Here is a 25,321-nt window from a genome sequence, read left to right as displayed (position 1 = left end):
GCTGTAGAGGTTGAGGCGCTGGAGTGTGGGGTTTGCGCATCTTCCACGAAGGCCGATCTGGGCCATGGCCTAAAAAAGACCTCTGTCCTGTTTGCCCGGCCCTTGAGCTTTCACCAGCTTCTGTGTGTCTTGCTCTGCTGGTGGGTGCGTAGGGGTGCTGTCGCCATGTGTAGGAGGTCCTACCCGTTGCCGCCTTTATGAGCCCGAAGGTTTTAGCCTCCTCGTCGAGCTCTTTTACCTGTTTTGACAGGTTGCCCCCAAATAGTAATATTTGGTGGTTTAGTACCTCCAGGTTTGCACAGCCCTGCTGGGCTGGGCAAGGCTGGGCAGATGGCATTCTTCCTGAGACTATTAATCTCGTACTGCGTATTGCAGACTAATGCCAGAGTGTCTTGCTGTGGTTCCGACATCTCTTTTCCATCCACTGACCGGGCAAATGCTGTGATCCCTGCAGTCAATAGTTTTAGGATTTTTTGAAGCTTGACCTCCTGGCTTCTGACTCCCGCTCCAATGTATCTCCAGATGCAACTGTTCACCACGAGAATGTTGAGAGATACACAATTTACCGGTGCCAAATATTTGGCAGTAGTGTCCATTACAGCCTGTTCTTGTAGTGGTTGAAATGAGAGATAGTCAATACTGGATGCTAATTTTAGTTCTAATGGCTGTCCAGTCTGCTCTGGTTGTACCAATTTGGACACCATTTCCAGGAGGTTTTCTTGTTCTTGTACCCCCTACACACTAGTTGTTTCTTCAGCAAACCCTTCTTCAGAGCTAACCCAGAATTGGCTCCTAGTGCTCCCCTCTGTCGAGGGAGATGCACTATGCAGCCCTGGATAAGGTGCTGCCATGGGTATATTATAAGACCCATGGTGACTAGACTCCATCACCCGGAGTCTGTCACGATGGAGCATCTGTTCCATAAGCCGTTCCATTCGGCCCAATCAATCAAGGTCGCTAGCTGCCCACGGCATTCCCTCGCAGTCCGACTCGTCTGAGTCAACGGCCCTGTCGGTCTTCCGTTCGGCCTTCCCGCCCAGCCGTGGTGTTGATCTGGCCGGCGCAGGTGGAAAGTCGGACACAGCTGATCGCACTATAGGTGATTCTGGTGCAGTTGGCGGCTGCTGGCTGCCCACAACTCCGCGGTCCTCCCCAGCCAGCTTTATCACAGCCCTTGTGGACTTCTTCGTTTTGTCCATAGTTTCCCCCTGTAATACAGCACAGGAAAACAAAATGACCGCAGAGTAAATTACTTACCTGTCGGTCTCGGTTTTAAACTTACCGCTGCGGGGGAACGCTCCACCCCGCCTGTCGTTTCACAATGCGTGAAGCGATATGACACGCATGTGTCCTGGCAGGTTCTTCACGTAGTCACTCATGTGACTCCGAAGTAAAATACTAAACATGACTACTTTCATTTACATGACATTGCTGTGCCCCAAACATTATGGTGCCCTGAAATGGGGGGGGGGGGGGGGGGGGGGGGGGGGGGGGTATTAACACCAAAGATCCTATAGCAGAGCAAGATAGGCTACTCCTGCTAAATGCAATGGGCTAACGTGTAGTACGCTATGGAGGGGATCCTGGGCATTTTTCCACGCCCATTTTAGCAACCTGAGCCTGCCTGACCCGACCCGACTCACAGTGTAATCAATGTTGCGGGGCAACAGTTTGTGTGGGTCAGATTCATAAATCTGTCAGTTTATATTTCTTGTCAAGAATAAAATTTGACTCTGGTAATTGTCTTTTTTAATGTTTTTTAAATCATTTCTTTTTAAATGGCTCACAAGCAGTGTTTGAGTTGATTTTGTAGTAACCGGAACCGACCCGACTCGCAGGTTAATTGACATTGCGGGGGAACTTTTTGTGTGTGATATAGGGTTAGATTCATAATTCTGTTAGTTCATAATTCTGTTAATTCTTGTTAAAGAATAAAATGTTTATAAACACACATACATGAAAATTATATAAATGTATATAATCATATAATGTATATAATCCTGTGTGGTCATGACATAAGCAAGACTGGTAAACAGAACTAGAGGTGCTGCATGGTCTATGGTATATATGGTCTATGGTATATAGACACACTGATATGTTCTGTATTTATGCCTACAATATTCTGTTGTGGTGCAGCAAGCATGAATTTCATTGTCCTATCTGGGACACATGACAATAAACTCTCTTGACTTGACTTGGCTGTACGGGTTTTGCACGTTCTCCCTGTGACCGCATGGATTCTCTCCGGATGCTCCAGTTTCATCCCACATTTCAAAGATGTGCAAGTTTATAGGTTAATCGGTTTGTGTAAATTGCCCCCAGTGTGTAAAATGTGATACTGAGATAATATAGAACCAGTGTACGCGTGATCATAGGCTGGTGCTGACTGGGTGGGCTGAAGGGCCTGTTTCCACGTTGTATATGGAAGCCAAACCAAAGATGTTGCAAATAAAGCAATGTAATGATGTATTTAAGGATTGGCGGAAGTTACTAATCCCATTCCTCCAGTGTACAATGGATGGTATGGGATCTCACCTGATCTTCCTTAACATCTAATGTTTAATAGTCCATCAGTCTTGCACTGTCTGCTTTACAATATTGCCAGGGATTGATCTCTCATGAGATTTAGGTGAATACATCATAACAGGAGAACGATTTACATATTTCCCAGACTGACCGATTAAGTAGATTGATATTGAATACTTTGGGAAAGTTCTGTATTGAATGATTTGCTTCTTCAGCCAACTACACATGAAGCAAGCTACGAGCTGAAACTAATCCTCTAAATGTCTGAAGCAAGGCTGATGTAGTGTGTCTCCTTCTCACCCTGAAATGGTGTGCCTGAAATTCAAGAGAAGCAGGGGGTGGAAGTTAGTGGAGTGGCTATTACTAGGGGCTTGTGAAGCTGAAAGGCTGAAGGAGGATAAGTCACCTGGACCACATGGACTGCATCCTAGGGTTCTAAAAGAGGTGGCTTTAGAGATTGTGGAGGCATGGATAGTGATATTTCACTAGTCAGAAATTGCCAAAATTATCCCAAGAAGGGGGCAAAGCAGAATAGTGGGAACTATAGGCCGGTTACTCCTACTTTGGTGGTTGGTAGGATTTTAGATTCCATTATAAAAGATGAGGTTACGAAGTACTTAGAAGTGCTTGATAAAATAGGCCAAAGTTAGTATGGCTTTGTGAAGGGGAAGTCTTGCCTAACGAATTTGCGGTACTTCTTTGAAGAAGTAAATTGCAGGACAGACAAAGCGGTCAGTAAATGTTGTTTGCTTAGATTTTCAGAAAGCCTTTGATAAGATGCCACGTGGGAGGATGCTAAGAAAGATGAGAACCCATGGTATCAAAGGGCAGATACTAGCTTGGATATCAGGTTAGCTGCCAGTGACTAGCGGGACCGCTGCTCTTCACGTTGTATATTAATGATTTGGATGAGGAGATTGAAGGCTTTGTGGCCCAACTTTGCGGATGATACAAAAAAAGGTGGAGGGGCAGGTAGTGTAGAGAAAGCAGGGACTCTGCAGAAGGACTTGGACCGGTAGTACTCAAATCGGTAGTAAAGAAAGCAAACGCAATGCTAGCGTTTATTTTGAGAGGGCTTGTATACAAAAATAGGGATATAATGTTAAGGGTCTATAAGGCTCTGATCAGGCCACATTTGGAATATTGTGAGCAATTGTGGACACCATATCTGAGGAAGGATATGCTGGCTCTGGAGAGGGTCCAGAGGAGGTTTACAAGAATAAGTAGGTTAACATATGATGAGCGTTTGACGGCACTGGGCCTGTACTCGCTGGAGTTTAGAAGAATGAGGCGGGACCTCATAGAAATGTACAGAATAGTGAAAGACCTGGATAGAGCAGATGTGGAGAGGATGTTTACCCTCGTGGGAGAGTCTAGGACTAGTGGTCATAGCCACAGAATTAAAGGATGTTCTATTAGGAAGGAGATGAGAAGAATTATTTTAGTCAGAGGGTGATGAATCTGTGGAATTCTTTGCCACAGAGGCTGTGGAGGCCGTCAATGGATATGTTTAAGGCAGAGATAGATAGATTCTTTATTAGTATGGGTGTCAGAGGTTATGGGGAGAAGGCAGGAGAATGGGGTTAGGATGGAGAGATAGATCAGCCATGATTGAATGGCGGAGTTGACTTGATGGGCCGAATGGCCTAATTCTGCTCCTATCACTTTAGGTCTTATGACCCCTCACACAGAAACAATTGTTCAATGGGGCATCACCGTTCTCATGTCCAGTTTCCTCCTGCTCCCGATCAACCATTTCTCAGTTTAGTTTTGTTGATTTTCATTTAGTTTAGTTTAGAGATACAGCGTGGAAATTGTCTCTTTGGCCCACCAAGCCTATGCCAACCAACTATCACCCATGCACTAGTTGTATGTTATCCCAGCTTTGCATCATACATGCTCGGGGCAATTTTCAGAAGCCAATTAACCTGCGATCTGTACATCTTTGGAATGTGGCAGGAAACCAAAGCACCAAGAGAAAACCCACGCGGTTTCAGGGAGAATGAACATACTCAGTACGGGCAGAACACCACAGTCGGGATCGGTCCCGTGTCTCTGGCGCTAAACGCTGCTCCACCGTGCCGCCCCAATATATATGTCCAGATCTCCTCCCTTTACCTTATTTGGAACTAAGCCTGATTTGGAGGAAGTGATCCATCTTCCCATTTTTTCTAGATTGGCTAATTCTCCCCAATTGTCACGGTGTTGCTTGACTGCCTGTGTATTTGGCATTTGCCTGTGTGTTTGGTATTGCGGGTCAAGATCCTGCAATGTCCAGTCCTGGTGCAGGTTCCTAACCAGAAACATGGAGGCAGGATGGCCCACTGAGCTTATCCAGCAGTTTGTATTTCGCTCCAGAGTACAGCATCTGCAGGCCTTTGTGTACCTTCTGCAATATGCCATGGTAAAATAACCTTCCAGTCTTCTGACCCATCTCATCACTCTATCCTTTTCCATGATTAATATACTGCAGCTCATACTGCACTCACCTGTCCCATTCCCATCTCTCCAGTTGCAGCCGGATGCTGTGTGTTCCTTTCTCCTATATTCTCCCTCAATGTATTCCTCCATGCAAATTAGCATCCACCAACAAGATTTCACTAATCTTGGTTATCCATTCTCTGTCAATAGTTGCCTCTTTGTTCCCCTCAGCCCTCTTCAATGTAATTAAAGCAAGCCTATTTTTTCCCTCATGCCACAACATCAGCTCAGATTCTTTCCCCACTGACGCTAACCACTCTGCTGAGTTTCTCCTGCATTTTCTAGTTTTGTTTCAGTTTTTCAGCTTTGGAAGATTTTTATTTCTGTTGCTGTTTGAACGAACTATCCAATTACTTCCTGGTCAAGATCGATTTCCAAAGTCCTGCATATTTTTGCAATACAACTAAAGGTCCTTTGTCCGTCAATATTGATTCCACTCCTATCACCATTTAGGGAGAGTGCCATATAAACAGACAGGAGCAACTAGATGCATGGTTTTATCCATCATTTTGTTTGTGATTGCCAGTTATCTTAGAAATTTAACTATAGGGTCTTAGTAAAACACCGCAGAAAAACTTATTCTAATAATGTCCCAAGATTATTCAGCAACTATCAATCCACTGTTATTCTATTTGAGTAGATCAAATGAAATAATTTAATAAACTCTCAAAGATGGTTGAATACTTTTCAAAGACCATATTGCTGTCATGTCCTGTTATAATCATTTTGTATGAGAGAAAACAAAAATTATTCGGCTTACAAAGGAAAAGCTGCATCTTATTAATTAAACACAAACTTATGAATATTAATTAGAGCACTGTTACTGCCTGATATTTACATGGTCACTGTATTGCACTTTAACTCAAAAGGATCAAACCTTGCCGAGTCTAAACGTAACTGTGCTGAATATTACAAAATAAATCAACACCAGATCATCCTGAAGAGAATGCTGATGTTGGTATGACAGAGTGCTGCTGAGTCTCCAATTATGCTGCTAACATTGGTGGTCATTCACTGCATGACAGCATCAACACCAGGTCTGGGCGATGGAGGGTACAGAGCTTTTGGAGGAGAGGGGATCAAGGAGGGATCTCGCCCCAGCAAGATCACCAGTCTCCACTCCTGGAGGAAGAATACCCCCAGCACCTGAGTCCAGAAACGGTGCTACAGTACACCAACGCTGTGGGCATGAGGACTCAGCACACAGGACAATGAACTTCAGGACTGGAGGTAAAATGTACCTTAATTGGTACATGTGACAATAAACTCACCTTGAAGCCTCGAAACCTTGAACCTAGAAATGGGCATCGCATAATGTGTGTACAGTAAAGAGCATTGGTCAATGTGTCAAATCCTTAAAGTCATGTGATAGGAGGAGAATTAGACCATTCAGCCCATCGAGTCTACGCCACCATTCAATTATGGCTGATCTATCTCTCCCTCCTAACCCCATTCTTCTGCTTTCTCCCCATAACCTCTGACACATGTTCTAATCAAGAATGGATCTATCTCTGCCTTAAAAAATATCCATTGAGGGACTCCAGAGCCTTCTACAGATTCACCACCACTTCCCACTTTATCCCACTTCCCAGCTCTTGATCCACAGTCGTGCTGGTAAAGCTCCTCAGATGCCCATCTTTAGGAAGGGGTTTTTCCCTCCTTCATCACATTTAGGCAGTTAGATCTACTGTAGATCCCCAGGAAGTCAAATAATATAGCATTTATTCAACTCCTCTAAAATCCCCCTATCAATTAACCTAAATGTCCAGTTCCAAATCGGAGGCCTATTTCCTGTCGTAAATTTAGTTGAGAAATTAGAGATACAGCATGGAAACAACTCTTCTGGCCCACTGAGTCCATGCAGACTACCAGTCACCCATTCACAAGTTCCATGTTACCCCACATTCTCACCTCCTCCCACACACTAGGGGTGATTTTACAGCAGCCAATTAGAAACATAGAAACATAGAAAATAGGTGCAGGAATAGGCCATTCGGCCCTTCGTGCCTGCACCACCATTCAATATGATCATAACTGATCATCCAACTCAGTATCCTGTACCTGCCTTCTCTCCATACCCCCTGATCCCTTTAGCCACAAGGGCCACATCTAACTCCCTCTTAAATATAGCCAATAAACTGGCCTCAACTACCTTCTGTGGCAGAGAGTTCCAGAGATTCACCACTCTCTGTGTGAAAAATATTTTTTTCATCTCGGTCCCAAAATGCTTCCCCCTTATCCTTAAACTGTGACCCCTTGTTCTGGATTTCCCCAACATCGGGAACAATCTTCCTTCATCTAGCCTGTCCAACCCCTTAAGAATTTTTTAAATTTTCTATAAGATCTCCCCTTAATCTTCTACATTCTAGCGAGTACAAGCCGAGTCTATCCAGTCTTTCTTCATATGAAAGTCCTGACATCCCAGGAATCAGTCTGGCGAACCTTCTCTGTACTCCTTCTATGGCAAAAATGTCTTTCCTCAGATTAGGAGACCAAAACTGTACGCAATACTCCAGGTGTGGTCCCACCAAGACCCTGTACAACGGCAGTAAAACCTCCCTGCTCTTATACTCAATTAACCTGCAAACCCGCACGTCTTTGTGATGTGGAAGGAAACCGTAGCACCCGGAGAAAACCAACATGGTCACGGAGAGAACGTACAATTTCCATACAGTCAGCGCCCGAGGTCAGGATCGAACCCGGGCCTCTGGCGCTGTGAGGCACCAGCCCGACCCACTGAACCATATTGATCCTCAGTGTTTCAGCCTGTCTCAGTCTCGCCTAATTCTCAATCTCAATTAAACTTTCCTTCAGTGCTCCAAAGGAATGAACCCTGGCCAATCACATTTGTACAATTATAACTCGATGGCCGTGGCAACATCCTTATAAATCTTTTCTGCACTATTCTGACTGGTGTTCCATGCTTCCTGCAGTGTGGTGACCAGAACTTTATGAAGTATTCTGGCTGTGTCCTCATGTTTAGTGCTCATGAATGCATGAAAATAGGAGCAGAAGCTGGTCACCAGGCCCTTCAAGCCTGCCTCATCATTCTATACGACCATGGGTTATATGCGCTGGCCTGCACCCCTCTTTACTGATTACAGTCTAGCATCACTCTGATGACTCTGCCCTTCTAGGTGTTAGCCAATAAAACAAGTATTCCATGTGCATTATTAATCACTATATCTAACTGTCTTTATTCATTTTCTGGGTATAAAACATATTCCTCTGTTTCTCTGCATTTTTTAGTTTCCTACCATTTATCGTAAGTTCCACTGCCTTGTTTTGCACCATTGTACAGGCTAATCTATCTGTCATTATATTCTAGTAGCAATACTACTAATTAAACACTGCAAGTTTTAATATCATCAGAACAATTCTTTATTTCCATCCATATATTTAAGTCCAAATCAATAATTTGAAAGTATGTATATTGTAAAGGCCTGTCCCACAACCAACATCACCTGGCGACAACCTGCGTGATCCTGGCAACAACCTACAACAGCACCTACAACATTTAAAAATAAATTGGATAGTTATATGGATGGGAAGGGAATGGAGGGTTATGGTCTGAGTGCAGGTATATGGGACTAGGGGAGATTATGTGTTCGGCACGGACTAGAAGGGTCGAGATGGCCTGTTTCCATGCTGTAATTGTTATATGGTTATATGGTTATATGGTTACAACAGGAGAAGACAAGCTACATCAAGCTACGTCAAGCCCACAGTCGCCAAAAAGTTTTGGACATTTCAATTTCCAGCGGCGATCAGAAAAACGTTATAACTCTTTAGGCGACTTGAGGAGACTGCTCACGACCATACAGGCATCACCCCGCGACCATGTGGTGACAGCCTAGTCGCCTGTAGTCACCAAAAAATATGTCTTAGTGGGACAGGGGCTTAAATGTTTAACCTTCAATGAAATCCCTAGCAGAGTCTATAGGCTGATACACATTGGATATGATGAGTTCACCTAAGACATGTAATTTATGCAAAAGCGCAATTCAGACTCTCTTCTTGCACACAATAATACAGAGGCAAACATTAGTCACAAATTCCTTTGTACATATTTGCATTAATGATATTGCTTCCTTTGTAACTGAATCACGAGTCTATGCACTCTGTAATCTACACAGCACATACATTGCTACTTCAGTTGATTTCATTAAACCATTTGATGTTGTTGAAGTATTATTATTCATCCCATGATTCAGTGATGTTGCTCCATCTTGACTATCATCATAAATATTTCCTGGTTCTTTGTGAACATTTTCAAACCATCTTTGATCACATAATCTTTTTCACTTTTCTCCTATTTAGGATCAAATGAAATGTGAGAACTTTTCCAAATCTTATTAGATAATTCTTAGAGAAGCACAGCTCCATTACTTTCATCATTTGCCATCTTCCAATGTCTAACCGCAGGAGGTCTCAGCACATACATTCTACCATAAAGACTGAACCGCTTCTCCTTGTGAATTTTGTTGTGTTCCCTAACCCGTCCAAATGGCCTTTCCCCAACCTATCTGATTGTGCAAGGGTGGGCCATGTGTTGAGTTTCCTGCATATCAGCATTGAGTTGTCGAGCATGGATTGGTTCCCTGGCCTGGAAGAAATGTGGCATGTCAAGGTGTCATGGTGATGTCTGATTAGCCTTTTAATTTTACAAGTTTGTTTAAGGCACCTGTACAACATTAACTGATATCATCCTTTCCCTACAGAAACTCGATGGGAAGGAGAAGCTATCCTTTATTCCATTATTCTTTAAACGTTGTATAAACTGACACAACCTAAACTCTAGACCACTATCTGATGCAACTTTTTCCAAAAGATTGTATGGTAAAGATAGATTTTAATTCCGTATTGTAAGTTCACTGGTGACTTTCATTCCCACATGTTTTATATCTCACCACTTGATATGGTTTTCAATTATTATTGAAAGATTGTTTCCAGTTTGCTCACTGCAGAATGATGCTTCAGGTTGTGTTCTGGAGAGCTGACATACTCAATATCTACTGACCATATCCTTTACAGTTTTGACACGACACACCAACAAGCTAATCTTCTCCTGCTTGTTGACTATACCCTGCTGTATTGCATGGAGTTTGTGCTTCCTTCATCCCCACTTTCCTGTGAGTACATTTAAGCAGCCTTGGTTGATAGTCATTTCCTACCATCTGTAAGGAAAGGGTTTAATATCTTTATTCAGTTCCGTGCCTGAATCAATCTGTCCACTTAATGTGTTTGTGCATAAACCTGAAAATTTGATCTTGTTGCATCACTCTAGTGGGCAAATAGGATTAGCTGTGTGGCCGTAGACAAGATTGGCAGAAAGGCCTGGTTCCATGCCATATGACTCCAGCTAATTCCAGTGCTGCGCCATGACAGGAAGAATCTCTACGGCCTCTAGAGCGTACATTTTGCTTCTTAGGTTTGTTGTGGAAAATTATACATTTTGGAACCTTGCAATCACAGGTCAGGAAAGATGATTAGGCAATGGTGAGGTAGCGCAGTGGTAGAGCAACTGCCTTACAGCGCCAGAGGCGGGTCCGATCCTGACTATGGGTGCTGTCTGGGCAGAGTTTGTATGTTCTCCCTGTGACAGTAGGTTTCCTCTGGGTGCTCTGGTTTCCTCCCACACTCCAAGGAAGTACAGGTTTGTAGGTTAACTTGCTTCAGTTAAAAATTCTCAGTTGCTCCTAGTGTGTAAGGTAGTGTTGGTGTATGGGGGTTGCTAGTCGGCGTGGACTCGGTCAGCTGTAGGTGTTTCCATGCTGTATCTGTAAACTAAACTAAACTAGTAGTTACAAAGTAATTCTAAAGCCATTACAAATTTGGTAAATTGTTGGATTTGCACATTGGTTTGCCAATATTACACATACATCTAATTTTATTTCTGTTGACAGGATCGATTTCTTGCATCTGAGTGTGGCCTCATTTCACCCCTGTGTTATATCCTGAGCAAGTTGGCCAGTCCAAAATACGTGGGCCCAACACATAACTTGAAGGACTCCCGTGCTTTGTCATAATGATGTAGATTTCCAGTGCAGGTACTCTGCGATGGCAATATCATTTTGGACTCTCACCCACTTCCACAGCTGCTAGATTTGTCTTTTTATTCATAAAAAACATTTGCAGGCACTACCTTTCTCCCTGGTGCATGAATCCCCACTTTAGACTTGTGATCAATTGTAAGCTTTACCAGGTCTGTTATTCAACACAGTAAAGCACAGTGACTTGTCACTTCTGAAGCCTGTGATTCTCTGCTGTTACATGTTGTCGGTGCAGCGAATTCTTAGGTTCAAACAAAGCCCATTGTAGAGAGTTCAGATAGACATCTATCAGACACAAAGAACTGAAACATAGTGTTCAGACATAAACGGTGAATACAGAGTCTAGTACAACATGAATGATGTTTCACACATTTACATGCATTGATTGGACATAGATATCCCATAAAAGGCAAGAGGTGTAGTAGATTGAGTGGTTTTATCAATTTTCTTTATTTGGGCAGGAGTAACTCAGCGGGACAGGCAGCATCTCTCGAGAGAAGGAATGGGTGACGTTTCAGTTCGAGAGCCTTCTCCAGTCTGAAGAAGGGTCTCAACCCTAAACGTCTTTGTGTCTATCTTCAGTTTAAACCAACATCTGCAGTTCCTTCCTACACATTGTTCATTTTGGCTTTGGAAATATATCTGAGTTGGAACTGTATTGGGGATAAAAATTGATATGGTTAAAGGTCTAACAGGGTAGAATCTTTAGGTCTGATAAGTTCACACATAGACAATCAAATCACATATTGACAGTTCTTGATTTTTCATGAATTAATGAATTCCCTTTTGGTTTTATATGTGAGCATACACCATAACTAACAAACTGTGTAGTTTATGGTGTTGCACTGAAAGCTGATGTGGTGGTAGTTTACTCAACCAAGGCAGGTTGATGAGTACCCCCTTTCATTACTTTAAATGGGAATGATGAATGAGGATTCCATGGGCAACCATACCTCCCACCACCAAAACTTGAAGCATAAATAGAATTGTGTAACTATACATGTATATCTATAATATCTACCTGTCAACGTGTACTTGCAGATGTTCTGTTGCACATGCCCTGACCCTTAACCACTTCTTTTGAGCTCTCATAACCCAAATGGGAAGCTAATTGTCTAGGGTTACTGGGCTCTCTGAAAATTGTATCCGTTATTCCTGCACATGTGTTAAATCCATTGAAAGACACAAATTGCTGGAGTCACTCAGCGGGACAGGTAACATCTCTGGAAAGAATGAATGGGTGACGTTTTGATTCAAGACCCTTCTTCAGACCATTCCATGAATCTGAGCTGTAAATTAGGGCACAACCGTAAGGCTCCTGAACCACAAGCCTCCAATACTCCATTCCATGGGATTCAGAGACAAAGATGAAATTAATAAGTCATTAAACCTAAACAATTTCAAAACTGGCATTCAGGTTTCCGAATCCCTTCCCTTGAATTCAACTAATATCAAGAGAATTATTTCAATTGAGTCTGCAACTCACATTATTGCATCAAGAATATTCCATTAAGATTATTCTAAATTATGGCAGCAAATTCATCTTTCGACATCGCAGCAGTGAATCTGAGATGAAATTGATAATCATCTTCAGTGACCCAAAATTGGGATTGGGATCAAGACCTCCAACCCAGCATAATGCTTCCGGCTCCTCTCAATGCTTCTAACACATGGATACCTGCAGCAGACACCTCAAAGCACAAGAAATATGTCACAAAATCCTCCAAATACACAGGTAGAAACAAAAAACCCATATCACCATCCTCTACCATCTGCAGTTACACTTCTTGTTCTTGCGTTTGAGGCAGCAGCAGTTATGTAACACCCTCCAAGCCAGTTCAATGTGTTGTTGTCGAGGGCCATGAGGTCTACCCCTCCACCAGCGCAGTCTAAAATGACGTGCTGCTGCGCTGTTTGCTGATCTGCTCCACTCACGCAGGCTGCAGATGAACGCAGTTCCCAGCGATGCATGTTGGTCTTGAACCAGCCGACCCCTGTGCGGAGGTGCAAAAGTGAATTGCAGAGGTCGCGGAGTCTGTTCCCAGCTGGTTCTCCATGCACTTAGTGTGTTGAAACCGGAGCCACAGAGGGTCGCTGCGTGACGGGAGAAGGGGGCGACGAGATGACAGGCGATGAGGTCCCAGTTGCTGTGAGTCCTGGGCGAGGTGGTGCAGAGGATGTTTGGCATCCGATGGGGCCTTGCACACCAGCCTGTGGGTGAAGTACTCTCTGCAAAGCTTGGCGGGTGTGATACCTGCGAGCACCGGCAGAAGATCTGTCAGAGTAGGTCATAGGCAGCCGTTGATGATCCGCATGGTGTCGTTGAGGGATGGCGTCTAGCTTGCTAGTATGAGCGCTGTGGCACCATACTGGGGCGGTGTACTCAACAGCGCTGTACACGAGTGTAAGACACTGGTTCATAGAGTAGATGGCCTGGCGTTCCATGACGATCCAGCCAAGCAACGCAGGAGGTTGTTCCGCGCCGAGACTTTAGCATGGAGAGCTTCAAGGTGTTGCTTGTAGGTCAGCTGCTGATCTAGTTTCAACCCGAGGTATGTAGGAAATGTGTTATAGGGTAGGGGTGACACATTGAGGGTGACGGTTAGCTGGCGTTGAGCTTCCTTGTTGTTCAGGTGAAAGGCCGTTGTGGTGGTTTTTGCCACACTCAGTTTTAGTCTCCAGGTCTTAAGGCAGCAAGTTCCATATCCATCAAGAGCACATCCTCCATGTTTGACCAATTCCTGTCTGAATGCACTAGGGCCAGGTCATCTTCGTATCCATACTGGCGCTAGGTCATGCGTGGCAGCTCGCTGTTATAGAGATTGTTGAGCATGGGGGCCAGTACCGAGCCTTGGTTAGACTCCGTTTCGTAGGCGTTACAGTCGGCTAGATTGTCCGTCGCTGGTCTTGAGTACAAAACTGTGGTTGGCAAGGATGTTGGCGAGGAACCGCACTAAATGGCGGTCAGGAATGGTGTGGAAGAACTTCAAGACCAGGCCCTGATCCCACACTGTATTGTAGGTGGCGGTGAGGTCCCCCAGTGTGACACCCGCCTTGAGACCCTTTTCAGCGCAGTTACACTGAGCTGGCACCATTGGGTAGGCCACTCACTTACTCCCAAAACAAACGCTGTTATGAGCTCTGATATGTAGTAGAAATAAATTATTAGGTGGAAATATTCAAAGGTTTCTCAAAAACTCCTTGAGAATGCAACATTCCCACCAATCTCTGTTCCATCAAAACTTGAATTGAAGAAGGGGGCATTTAGGAAGTTGCATCAAGTCCATACATCATGAGCTCACAGATGCCCGGCATAAAGAGCAGAAAGAACGTGCGATCTCACAAACTATCCGCCAGCCATCAAGCACCCCCTGCTCCATATCTGGCAACACCTGGCAATCCCTCAGTCTCCTCACCAGTCACCTCAGAACCCATTGAACAGAAGTGGAAACTAATGCCCCTGTCCCACTTAGGAAACCTGAACGGTAACCTCTGGAGACTTTGCGCCCCACCCAAGGTTTCCGTGCGGTTCCCGGAGGTTGCAGGTGGTTTCCGGAGGTTGCAGGTAGTGGAAGCAGGTAGGGAGACTGACAAAAACCTCTGGGAACTGCACAGAAACCTTGGGTGGGGTACAAAGTCTCCAGAGGTTTCCGTTCAGGTTTCCTAAGTGGGACGGGGCATAAGAAGGAAGAAACCAGACCAGTCCAACATGATGAGCAACTGAAGAGTCTCGAGGGTTTAAATGTCATATGACCAGGGGCGTAAAAATGGAATTGGTACCTATTGCAGTTTTACAGGCATGTAAGAATTTAATTGCTCCGGTCCCAGTTCATATGAAAATGAGACACTCTTGAGTTGCTCTTCATGTTGAGCTAGTCTCAGTTTCTTCTTTCATAGTCGGCCTCTGAGGATCAAAGGTGTCTTGCTTCCACTCCAGCTTGATGGGTTCTTAGGTGGCTGATGTGACTGTCGGATTACCCAGGGAAACTTCATACCAGTGTGATTTTTGCCCAATTACTTCCCTTCTCTTTGTGTTTTGCACTGCAATGTGATTGTCGCTTCATTTGAATAAGATACGTACAAACCTGAGTAAAATGACTCCAAGGAGTTATTACTTGGGAAGAATCTGAATTTAAGCAAATTCTCCTGACTCCGGTGTTTGTAATGAGACGGATACCTCTTAATAATTAAAATACGATGTACATGAAAAAAGATCCATTTGTAATATTTTCATCATCATTTCTAAAATTATTCTTATATCTGCTGAAAACTTCCATTTGCCTATTCAGACCAGCAAGAAAAGTCTCTTTGGTCTTTTTTCTATCAGCATTAATCCTTCTTTACTAAAATGCAGTGAACTCATTGTGTGGGAAGGAACTGCAGATGATGGTTTAAAACGAAGATGGACATAAAAAGCTGGAGTAAGTTAGTAGGTCATCGAGTCATAGAGTCATAGTGTGAGACAATGTGGAAACAGGCCCTTCGGCCCAACTTGCCCACACCAGCCAACATGTCCCAGCTACACTAGTCCCGCCTGCCCGTGTTTGGTCCATATCAGCAGCATATTTGGGGAAAAGGAATAGGTGATGTGTCGAGTCAAGACCCTTCTTCAGAATTCATTGTTGACCCCATTTAACATATACCTTTCTCATTCCCATTCACCTCCTACATATACGGAGCAGCTTTGATTAATTACTCCCTCAGCCAGCAACATGCCATCTGTGCCATTCATTTTTGCACCCTTCCTTCTCTGCAACTTAAAACACCATTGACTAATAACATTTCATGGTTCTGCAGCAAGGTTGTCGAACTGAAACGTAAGCTCTGTTTCTTCTCTCAAAGATTTTGCCTGACCTGCTGAGTACCTCCATTGTTTACTGCAGTTATTTCAGACTTCGGAAAAAGTATTGTGTTCAGTTTTGGCATTTACAGTATTGTGTATACTTTGAGTATTTAGAGTATAGTGTTCAGTTTCAGTGACAGGAAAGATGTTGTTCAGCTGCAAAGGGTACAGAGAATAATTACGAGGATGTTGCCAGGACTAGAGGACCTGAATTATGATGAGAGGGTGAGCAGGATAGAACTTTATTCCTTGGAACACAGGAGGATGAGGGGATGATCTTATAGGGGTCATGAGAGGAATAGATAGGGTATATGCATAGTCTTTGACCCAGAGTAAGGGAATCAAGAACCCGAGGACACAGGTTTAACATGGGGGGGGGGAAGATTTAAAACAAACCCGAGGGGCAACTTTTTTACACAAAGGGCGGTACATATATGGAACGAGTTGTTAGAAGCAGCAAATAATGTGTGGCATGGTGGCGCATGTTGCTGCATTATAGCGCTTTCATCCAGAGATCCAGGTTCGATCCCAACTGCGGGTGCTGTCTGTACGGGCTTTGTAAGTTCTTCCCCATGACCACGTGGGTTTTCTTCAAGATCTTCGGGTTCCTCCCACACTCAATGATGCACTCATTGGCTTGGTATAAAAATGTACATTGTCCCTAGTGTGTGTAGGATAGTGTTAATGTGCGGGGATCGCTTGTCTGCGCGGACTCAGTGGGCCGAAGGGCCTGTTTTCATGCTGTTTAAACTAAACTAAAATAAAAAACGGTAGGTGAGGCAAGTACTATCACAACATTTAAAACACATTTGGACTGGTGCATGGATAGGCTAGGGATTAGGATATTGCCCAAACGTAGGCAGTTGGGAGAAGTGTGGATGGGACAAATTGGTCAGCAAAGGCACGTTGGGCCAAAGGGCTTGTTTCCGCTTTTCCATGACTTTGGGTCTGTAGATGTTTGCTCTTTGAGTGCCTGCATGATACTGATTACTGCAATCCAAAAGTAATTTGATAGCTGGGCACAACATTGGATCACTTTGAAGTGGCTAATTCAGATTCTTTGTTTACTATGTTAATTCACTGAGCGCTATCAGTATAGATTCAATAGTAATTTCTGCAGCAAAATTAGATATAATAACTGGTGTATTCCATTAAAATTGCAGCAGGAATTGAAATTTGCACTTGGCTAATAAACTTTTTGTTCAACCCACTTTCTATTAGTCAGCATTATTGACTCATTGATCTCCACATAGTGAACAGTTACCCAAGATAATAGTGTTAGAAATGCTTATTGCTTCTCTGTTTTGATGTTTTGCTTTCTTAGCGAACCCAGCTCTTAATTGCAGAATTTCAGGTCTATGTGCATAATTTATCGGCCTGTTAATATTCATAAGCCCCTGCCACAATCAGAAGACACAAAGCCTGCTTATCAGCAAAGAATTGGAATTAACTCAATTTTAAGAAGAGAATCTATTGATATTAATAACTGGGACAGCATACTGTTTGGTATTCTTAAACCAATCTTTAAGGAAATTGTGCTCAAGGGTATTATTCTGAAAGCTAATAGTCAAATCTAAAATGGAGTCGTTCTTCTACAAAAGCATGGCCTAGTAGAACAAAAGAATGGCTCGGTGCCAAGTCGGCTTTGCAAATTATATGGAACACACTATGGAGAACAGGTTGTTTTTTCAATAAAGACATTAAGGTGGCAGCCTGCAGTAATAACATGTGCTTCTTTTCAAGGCCATAAAGAAGCTAAGATTGAAAATAGCTGTCGCTCCAGAGATAAGTAATAATTTGTCATTGGATGAGCTTGATTTGGACCCAGCTTTTCTTATCAGATTCAGATTCAGATTCAGATTCAATTTTAATTGTCATTGTCAGTGTACAGTACAGAGACAACAAAATGCATTCTTAGCACAGGTGGTATATTCTGAAACGTTGCATAATCTTTCAGTTATGCCATATTCAGACTTGGTAGGAGTGTTTTACTGATAAGAAGAATGTATAATTGTGCTAACTGTCCTTTGTTCTGAGAGTGGGAGCACGAGAAGCACTGAGCAATGTTTGTGCTCATTGTAAAATCGCTACTCCTGTCTGACGAATCAATTAAAGATTGCCACGGTTTACCTTTAACAGTTTTTGTTGCTATCTGCTTTTTAAGAAACAAACTTTGTCAATCCCAGATAAATAGAATTTGCTGTTTTCAGGCTTCCATTATCAGCATTGAGAATCCCCAAGTCAGATAATGCATCAATATTTAGATAAAGAACCCAAACTTTGTTTGTCCAATATAAATGATGCTATAGGGTTGCTTTGAAAATAGAGATTGTGTGTTTTAAACACATCAGACCCCTGAACAACAATGGTTACTCTATGCTTTGATAAAAGGTTTTACTTGTTCAATATATCGAGTGCAGCATTTCTCGATGTGGTAGTGAGGCATTTTCCATTTGTCATGCTAGTCTCCTGATCAAGGCCAAACTCCATCGCAATTAAATGGCCCATTGAAAACTGGGTTCACACAGCAGCATCCCATCAAATCCAGGTCCAGAGAAACTCTGCACAACGCATTCAACCATCTGGTCAGGTAGGCTCAGAAGCCCTTGTACCACAATGTCCATTTCTCCACTTTCCTGTGTTGCATTAAGATCCACCAATGAAGTATACAAACTCACTCCAGGCCATGCATGATGATGTGAAAGGAAAGCTGCAGATCCAAGTGTGTAATGTCTCTGATCATGTACTGTAAGTGCTTCAGCATGATCCTGTATCAGTGCACAGGAAGGATTAGCAGAGATTTTTCCAACATCTGCTGCAACATTCAGTTTTTTTCTTAATTTCAAACATATGTCAATACTTTGGTGCTTTATTTAACTTGCTCCAAGCTGAAGTTAAATATTGCATCCCTAGTAATGCCAGAAGGTGCTTCATTGCACCAAAGGATCGCAGCGGGATTGTGATCACCTGGAGAAGTGGGCCAAGGAATGGCAAATGGAGTTTAATTCAGACAAGTGCGAGGTGTTGCATTTCGGGACGCCAAACCAGTGTTGGATCTTCACATTGAACAGAAGAGTCTGGGAAGTGCAGTAGAACTGAAGGGCCCAGGGTACATAACTCTCTGAAAGTGCATCACAGGTGGTAAAGAAGGCATATAGCATGCTGTACGGGGGATTGATGGACTTGGAGTGTTGTGTAAGTTTCAGTCACCTGCCAGAGGAAAGGAGTCATTAAGCTGAAAGTGCAGAAATTTATTTATGAGGATGTTGACAGTACCTGAAAACTGACTTTTCACACAAAGGATGGTGGGTGTATCGAACAATCTGTTAGAGGAGGTAGACAAAAATGCTGGAGAAACTCAGCTGGCGAGGCAGTCTTAAGAATGGTTTCAACCCAAAACGTTGCCTATTTCCTTCACTCCATGGATGCTGCCTCATCTGCTGAGTTTCTCCAGCATTTTTGTCTACCTTCGATTTTCCAGCACCTGCAGTTCCTTCCTAAACAAGCTGTCAGAAGAGGCAGTTGAGGCAGGGACTATCCCAGCATTTAAGAAACAGTTAGACAGGTACATGGATCGGACAGGTTTGGAGGGATAGGGACCAAATTTTGGCAGGTAGGACGTGTAGATGGGACATGTTGACCGGTGTGGGCAAGATGGGCCGAAGGTCATGTTTACACACTGTATCATTCTATGACTCTATGGGTAGCAGACTGGGGTTTTATTTCTTGAAGTATAGGGGACTGAGTGGTAATGATACGGAGGTGTAAAATAATAAGAGGCATATATAGGGTGAATGCTCGCAGCCATTTCCCCAGGGTTGTGGTATCAAGAACTAGAGGGCATAGGAGCTTGGTAAGAGGGAAAGGATTCAATAGGACATCATGGGATAACTTTCAACTCGGAAGCCAGTGGACATATGCAACACGCTGCCAGGGGAAGTCATTGAGGTTGGTACTATAACAATATTAAAAATACATTTCCACAGGTAGGAGGATAGGAATGTTTTAGAAGGATATACGCCAAACGCAGGCAAAGGGAGTTTACGTGGATGGGCGTCTTGCACAGCATGCACAAGATGGGCTGAACGGCCTCCTTTCTGTACTGTATGACTTTAAATATGGAACTTACTTCTAAGAACAAGCCAGTCAGTATGTGCTAAGTGAACAGTTCTAAACACAGATGGATATATTTTAATAAATGGTTATGATGTAAATCACAATAATCCAAAGGATAACAATAAGAATGAGAGAGGTGTGGAATGACCTGAATCTGTTTACTAATTTTGCGAGGAAACCGAAAACAAAAGATCATCACATTGAGTAATTACAAAGCTGTTTCACCACAGAGCAAATGTTACCTGCAATAGTTATGATTGCCGAGGCCTCCTTCCTCATTGGGGTACTTGAGGGTGTTGTACGGATGTTGGAAAGTTTCACTCCAAAACAAGCAGGGTTTTCCTCCTTGGTCCGACGTTCGATTTTGACAGCCTCGATAGTCGGCACCATTGGCAGTGTAGCACTCTATAAATGACACAGAAAGGATCTTGAGCATCCATCCGTCTGCAGGACACCTGCTTCAGCACGTTTTGAAACATTATTGTTTATTTTAATTTATAAATATAAGGCAGCACGGTGGCGCAGCGGTAGAGTTGCTGCCTTTCAGCGGCAGAGACCCTGTTTCGCTCCTGATTGTGGGTGATGTCTGTATGGAGTTTGCACGTTCTCCCCGTGACCTGTGTGGGTTTTCTCCGGGTGCTCCGATTTCCTCCCACACTCCAAAGACGTACAGATTTGCAGGTTAATTGGCTTTGTTAAAAATTGCAAATTATTTGTAATGTGTAGGATAGTGTTGGTACATGGGATGATCACTGGTCGGTGTGGACTTGGTGGGCTGAACAGCCTGTTTCCGCGCTGTATTTCTAAAACTAATGTTAAAACTAAAACTAAGAAGGTGAATTAACTTTTCTATTTTTTGTCAAACAGCTGTATTTCAGCAGACCAAATTATTCTTATGAACATGACTTATGTCAGATGGGACACGATATTTTCTTGCCCTCTGTACCCTGTTAAATGAAGTCCACGCAGGAGTATTTGATGTAACACTATTCCAATGTAATGTTTAAAATGAAATCATAAAGGCACACTCCATGTCTACGCTGATTGGGGGCAGGCTCATCATGGAAAATAGACACAAAATGCTGGGGTAACACTCAGTGGGACAGGCAGCATCTCGGGAGAGAAGGAATGGGTGACGTTTTGAGTCGAGACCCTTCTGACAAGGGTCTCAACCAGAAATGTCACCCATTCCTTCTCTCCCGAGATGCTGCCTGTCCCGCTGAGTTGCTCCAGCATTTTGTGTCCACCTTCGATTTAAACCAGCATCAGCATGGAGCACCACTTCCACTCTGCTGCTTGTCTCATGCATCATACGAATAGACGGAGGCCAGATCGTCTAGTGTATCTGTAGCGCCTTGACAAAAATATGTCCCACTTGCTCATTCCCCTGCTTTTCCCCCCCTGGCCCTGCAGTAGTTTTCAATTATACATGTGTTTTTGTAACTGGACGCCAAGTCAGAGGAACAAAGGCAGCATCGTTAGCAAACTCCACAATTCATTTGCTTTCCAAAACAAACTGCTTTACCACTTTTCCAGCAGCGATCCACATGAATGAAGTAATCGTGGTCACCTGCCTTGCCTTTTCATTCCGTGCTACCTAATGGGGCTACATTGTAGCTGACAGCAGCAAGTACATGCTCAAATGTGCATTAAGGGGCTGTCCCACCGCGGCGACCTAATTGGCGAGTTTAGAAGAGTTTGCCCTTGACTCATACTCGCAGCATCGTCGACACGAGGTCCTAGGAGGTCTTTGTAACTTTCCTTCATACTAGAGAGTAGTCCCCGCGTACTCGAGGCCTCAACATGCTGAAAAATGCCCGCGAGTAAAGAAAGATCACCATGGAAAAAAATCAATACTTTTTTTACTCATAGGTTTAGTCAAAGTAGGTCGGCATGTTATTCAAAGGTAATCGAAGGTAGTCAAAGGTAGTTGTAGTTAGTCTTCAACAGAGTCAAAGGGAGATCGAAGGAGATCGAAATAGGTCATCTTCACTTTCCACTATGCGGTGTCTAATTTTCCCGAAGCTAGTTGAAGCTAATCTTCTACATAGTCGAAGGAAGTCTTCAATATGACACTTTTTCAAACTCTCCTAAACTCTTCTAAACTCGACAATTAGGTTCCCCAAGTGGGTCACCCCCTTAAGTTTCCACTATTAATTTTGGGATTAATAGACATATTAATATGTGATGAACAAGCACATAACTTATATGGACGAACAATGGATAAAGGTGAATAAATGATATTGCTTGGTTTCAAGCATTGACGATGGAGAATTGTTCAAATTTCCCATCCCCAATCACTCTCCAATGATCACAGCTAGAAGTGGACATGGACATTGGCCCAATACAAGACTGGACTTAGCATTGATTTCTCTTGATCAAATAACGTTCAGTGTCCATAAGCAAAGCGCTCATCTGTCCCACCCAGACAAGATACCGATGAGAATCTTATCTCCCTGCATTAAATTCCAGCGAGTAATTGATGTCTGCTAGGGTGTTAAAAATCTAAATACCCTGTACCACAAATGCTAGAGATCTGAAGAATATATAGAAAACTCCATGGATCAGGTAATTGATTGACCTGAAACATTAACTCTGTTGCTCTCTCTGTAGATGCTGCCTGACCCGCTAAGCAGTTGTACTCTTTCAGATTTACAACAACTGTAGCAGAGTTGAATCTCTGGAGAAAAGAAAATGATGCGGCAGGAATCATTTATGGTGCAAATTTTATTTTCATAGGTGTGAGGTTCAAATGTAGCCAATTCAATCAAATTAAATAGAAAGTCTTGGAGCAGTTATGTTTGCATCTCTAAGTAACCAGCCAGAGGGACATAATTTGTTCCATATGCTATTTTTATCATGTCAGTTAACACTTTTTTTATTAAATTCTTGTCTGCGTTGTTTTAACACAGTTGTTAGCTCGTGATTAACACACATTACATTGACTCCTGCCTGCTATTTTTGCACAGCCAATAGCATGTTTGGAGATAACAAGTGTATTAAGAAATGCAGACGTCAACCGAACACACCAAGGTTAATCATGGGCCAGTATTAATCATAGTCACATTGTTCCCCACTCCAATATCACGAAGGATCATTGAATTGAATCTGTTTCTCTCCGCACAGATTCTGCTTGGCCTGCTCCGTAATTCCACCCATTGCCCTCCCCCACCTTCACTGCTATCAAGATTCACTTGTCTTCCCTCTTTATTTCAATGGCGTCTCAGACAGTGCCTCTTTACATGGATATGGCCTAACCTACTGTGTTTATCCAGCATTTTCTGTTTTTATTTCAGATACCAAGTCTCTGCACTTTTTTGATTTGAAAATGTCCTGCATTTTTTCTCTTTGGAATTTATAATTCCATAATATTTATTTGATTTCTGTGTTTCTATAACAGTCAACAATCCATGAAGTGATTATTATTTTTTCATGGACCACTGTTGGAATATTACAGCACGAACATCAAGTCTGTTTTAAATATGTATATGAATGTCCTAGATGTAATTGTAGATGGGTTGCTGAGTAAGTTTGCTGATGACACCAAACATTGGAGGAATTGCAGACAGTGAGGAATGCCATCAGAAGATACAGCAGGATATAGACCACCTGCAGAAATGGGAAGAGAAATGGCAGATGGAGTTTAATTCGAGCAAGGGTGAGGTGATGCACTTTGGAGGTTGAAAGTAAGGGGAGTTAATTGCAAGACCCATGACAGCAATGTTGTGCAGAGGGATCTTGGAATCCTATTTCTTAGCTCACTGATGGTGACAACACAAGTAGATAAGGCTTACGGTACGCATGCCTTCATTGCTGGGGCATTGAATATATGAATCAGGAAGTCATGATGCAGCTCTGTAGGACTTTGCTTAGAGCGCATTTCAAACAGAGTACAGTTCTGGTCGACCCATTACAGGAAAGATGGGGAGACAATAGACAATAGACAATATGTGCAGGAGTAGGCCATTCGGCCCTTTGAGCCAGCACCACCATTCACTATGATCATGGCTGATCATCCACAATCAGTACCCCGTTCCTGCCTTCTCCCCATATCCCTTGACTCCGCTATCTTTAAGAGATAAACTCTCTCTTGAAAGCATCCAGTGAATTGGCCTCCACTGCCTTCTGAGACAGATAATTCCACAAATTCACAACTCTCTTAGTATTTCCTCATCTCTGTTCTAAATGGCCTACCCCTTATTCTTAATCTGTCCCCTGGTTCTGGACTCCCCCAACATCGGGAACATGATTCCTGCCTCTAACATGTCCAATCCCTTAATAATCTTGCATGTTTCAATATAAGATTGTTACGGGATTACTAAGCGAGGCTTTAAAGAAGGCACAAAGGAGGTTTACCAGAATGCTGGCCAGATTAGAGGGTGTCGGCTACAGGGAGAGGTTGGATAGACGAGGATTGTTGTCTCTGGAACATCGGCAGTTGAGTAGAGACGATACAAATATAAAATTGGGAGAGACATAGGTAGGTTAGACAGTCAGACATTTTTTTCCCAGTGTGGAAATGTCCAACACTAGAGGGCCTAGCTATAAGGTGAGAGGGGGAAAGTTTAATGGCAATGTGCGGGGCAGGATTTTCATACAAAGAGTGGTGGGGACATGGAATGCATTGCCAGGAGTGGTGGTGATGGAGGGGGGGGGTGGGGGGGTGGGGTGGGGGTGGGGGTGTGTGGGGGGGGGGGGGGGGGGGGGGGGGGAGAAGAAAGGAAGAGGATGGGCCGAGGGAGAGCTGAGGGGGAGGAGAAAGTAAGGACCACCTGAAATTAGAGAAATTATAATGTTATTGCAAAATGTTTGGAGTCCAATAGTAACATTGTGTCGCCTTTCTTCCTGGTTACTCCCTCAGAGCAAATGATGGCTCTTCATCTGCACCATTGAACCATCTCATCATTTAACCATATAACCATATAACAATTACAGCACGGAAACAGGCCATCTCGGCCCTACAAGTCCGTGCCGAACAACTATCTATTAGTGATTGGAGCAACTTCTAATTTGTTGTAGTCCAGACAATACAACCTGCATTGCTATCTCTCAGTTGCAGTAGTGAATCACATCTTTGAACGACTTCACACAGAGTCAATAGAACAGAAACAGATGGAAACCATTCACACCTTAATCCTATTTCCTCATCTTGTTAAATCACAGTTTATTTCTCGGCCAGTGCAGTTGTGGACCACAAAGCTACCTACCCTTCCTTGTTCAGTATCCGAAGATAACTTTACCAAACAAAAATCTACAAACCTTTACACTTGAAGGCACCATAATCAGAAGAGTATGTAATTAA

General features: G+C 43.3%; 1 protein-coding gene across 4 annotated transcripts in view; it reads right to left on the bottom strand.

Moving 5' to 3' along the window:
- Positions 1–25,321, bottom strand: part of kremen1 (kringle containing transmembrane protein 1) — a 335,721-nt gene that overhangs the window by 260,295 nt on the left and 50,105 nt on the right. For all 4 annotated transcript variants that reach the window (XR_008725485.1, XR_008725487.1, XR_008725486.1 and 1 more), the window contains exon 2: positions 20,262–20,424. Coding sequence is in view for 1 of the 4 variants with exons in the window: in XM_055655566.1 (XP_055511541.1) it covers positions 20,262–20,424 (163 nt within the window). In the remaining 3 variants the exon portion in view is untranslated. The remainder of the gene's footprint in view (positions 1–20,261; positions 20,425–25,321) is intronic.

This window comes from Leucoraja erinacea, chromosome 25 (assembly GCF_028641065.1).
Source record: "Leucoraja erinacea ecotype New England chromosome 25, Leri_hhj_1, whole genome shotgun sequence".
In the NCBI taxonomy this organism is placed as follows: domain Eukaryota; kingdom Metazoa; phylum Chordata; class Chondrichthyes; order Rajiformes; family Rajidae; genus Leucoraja; species Leucoraja erinaceus.
This window is presented reverse-complemented; position numbering and strand designations above follow the sequence as displayed.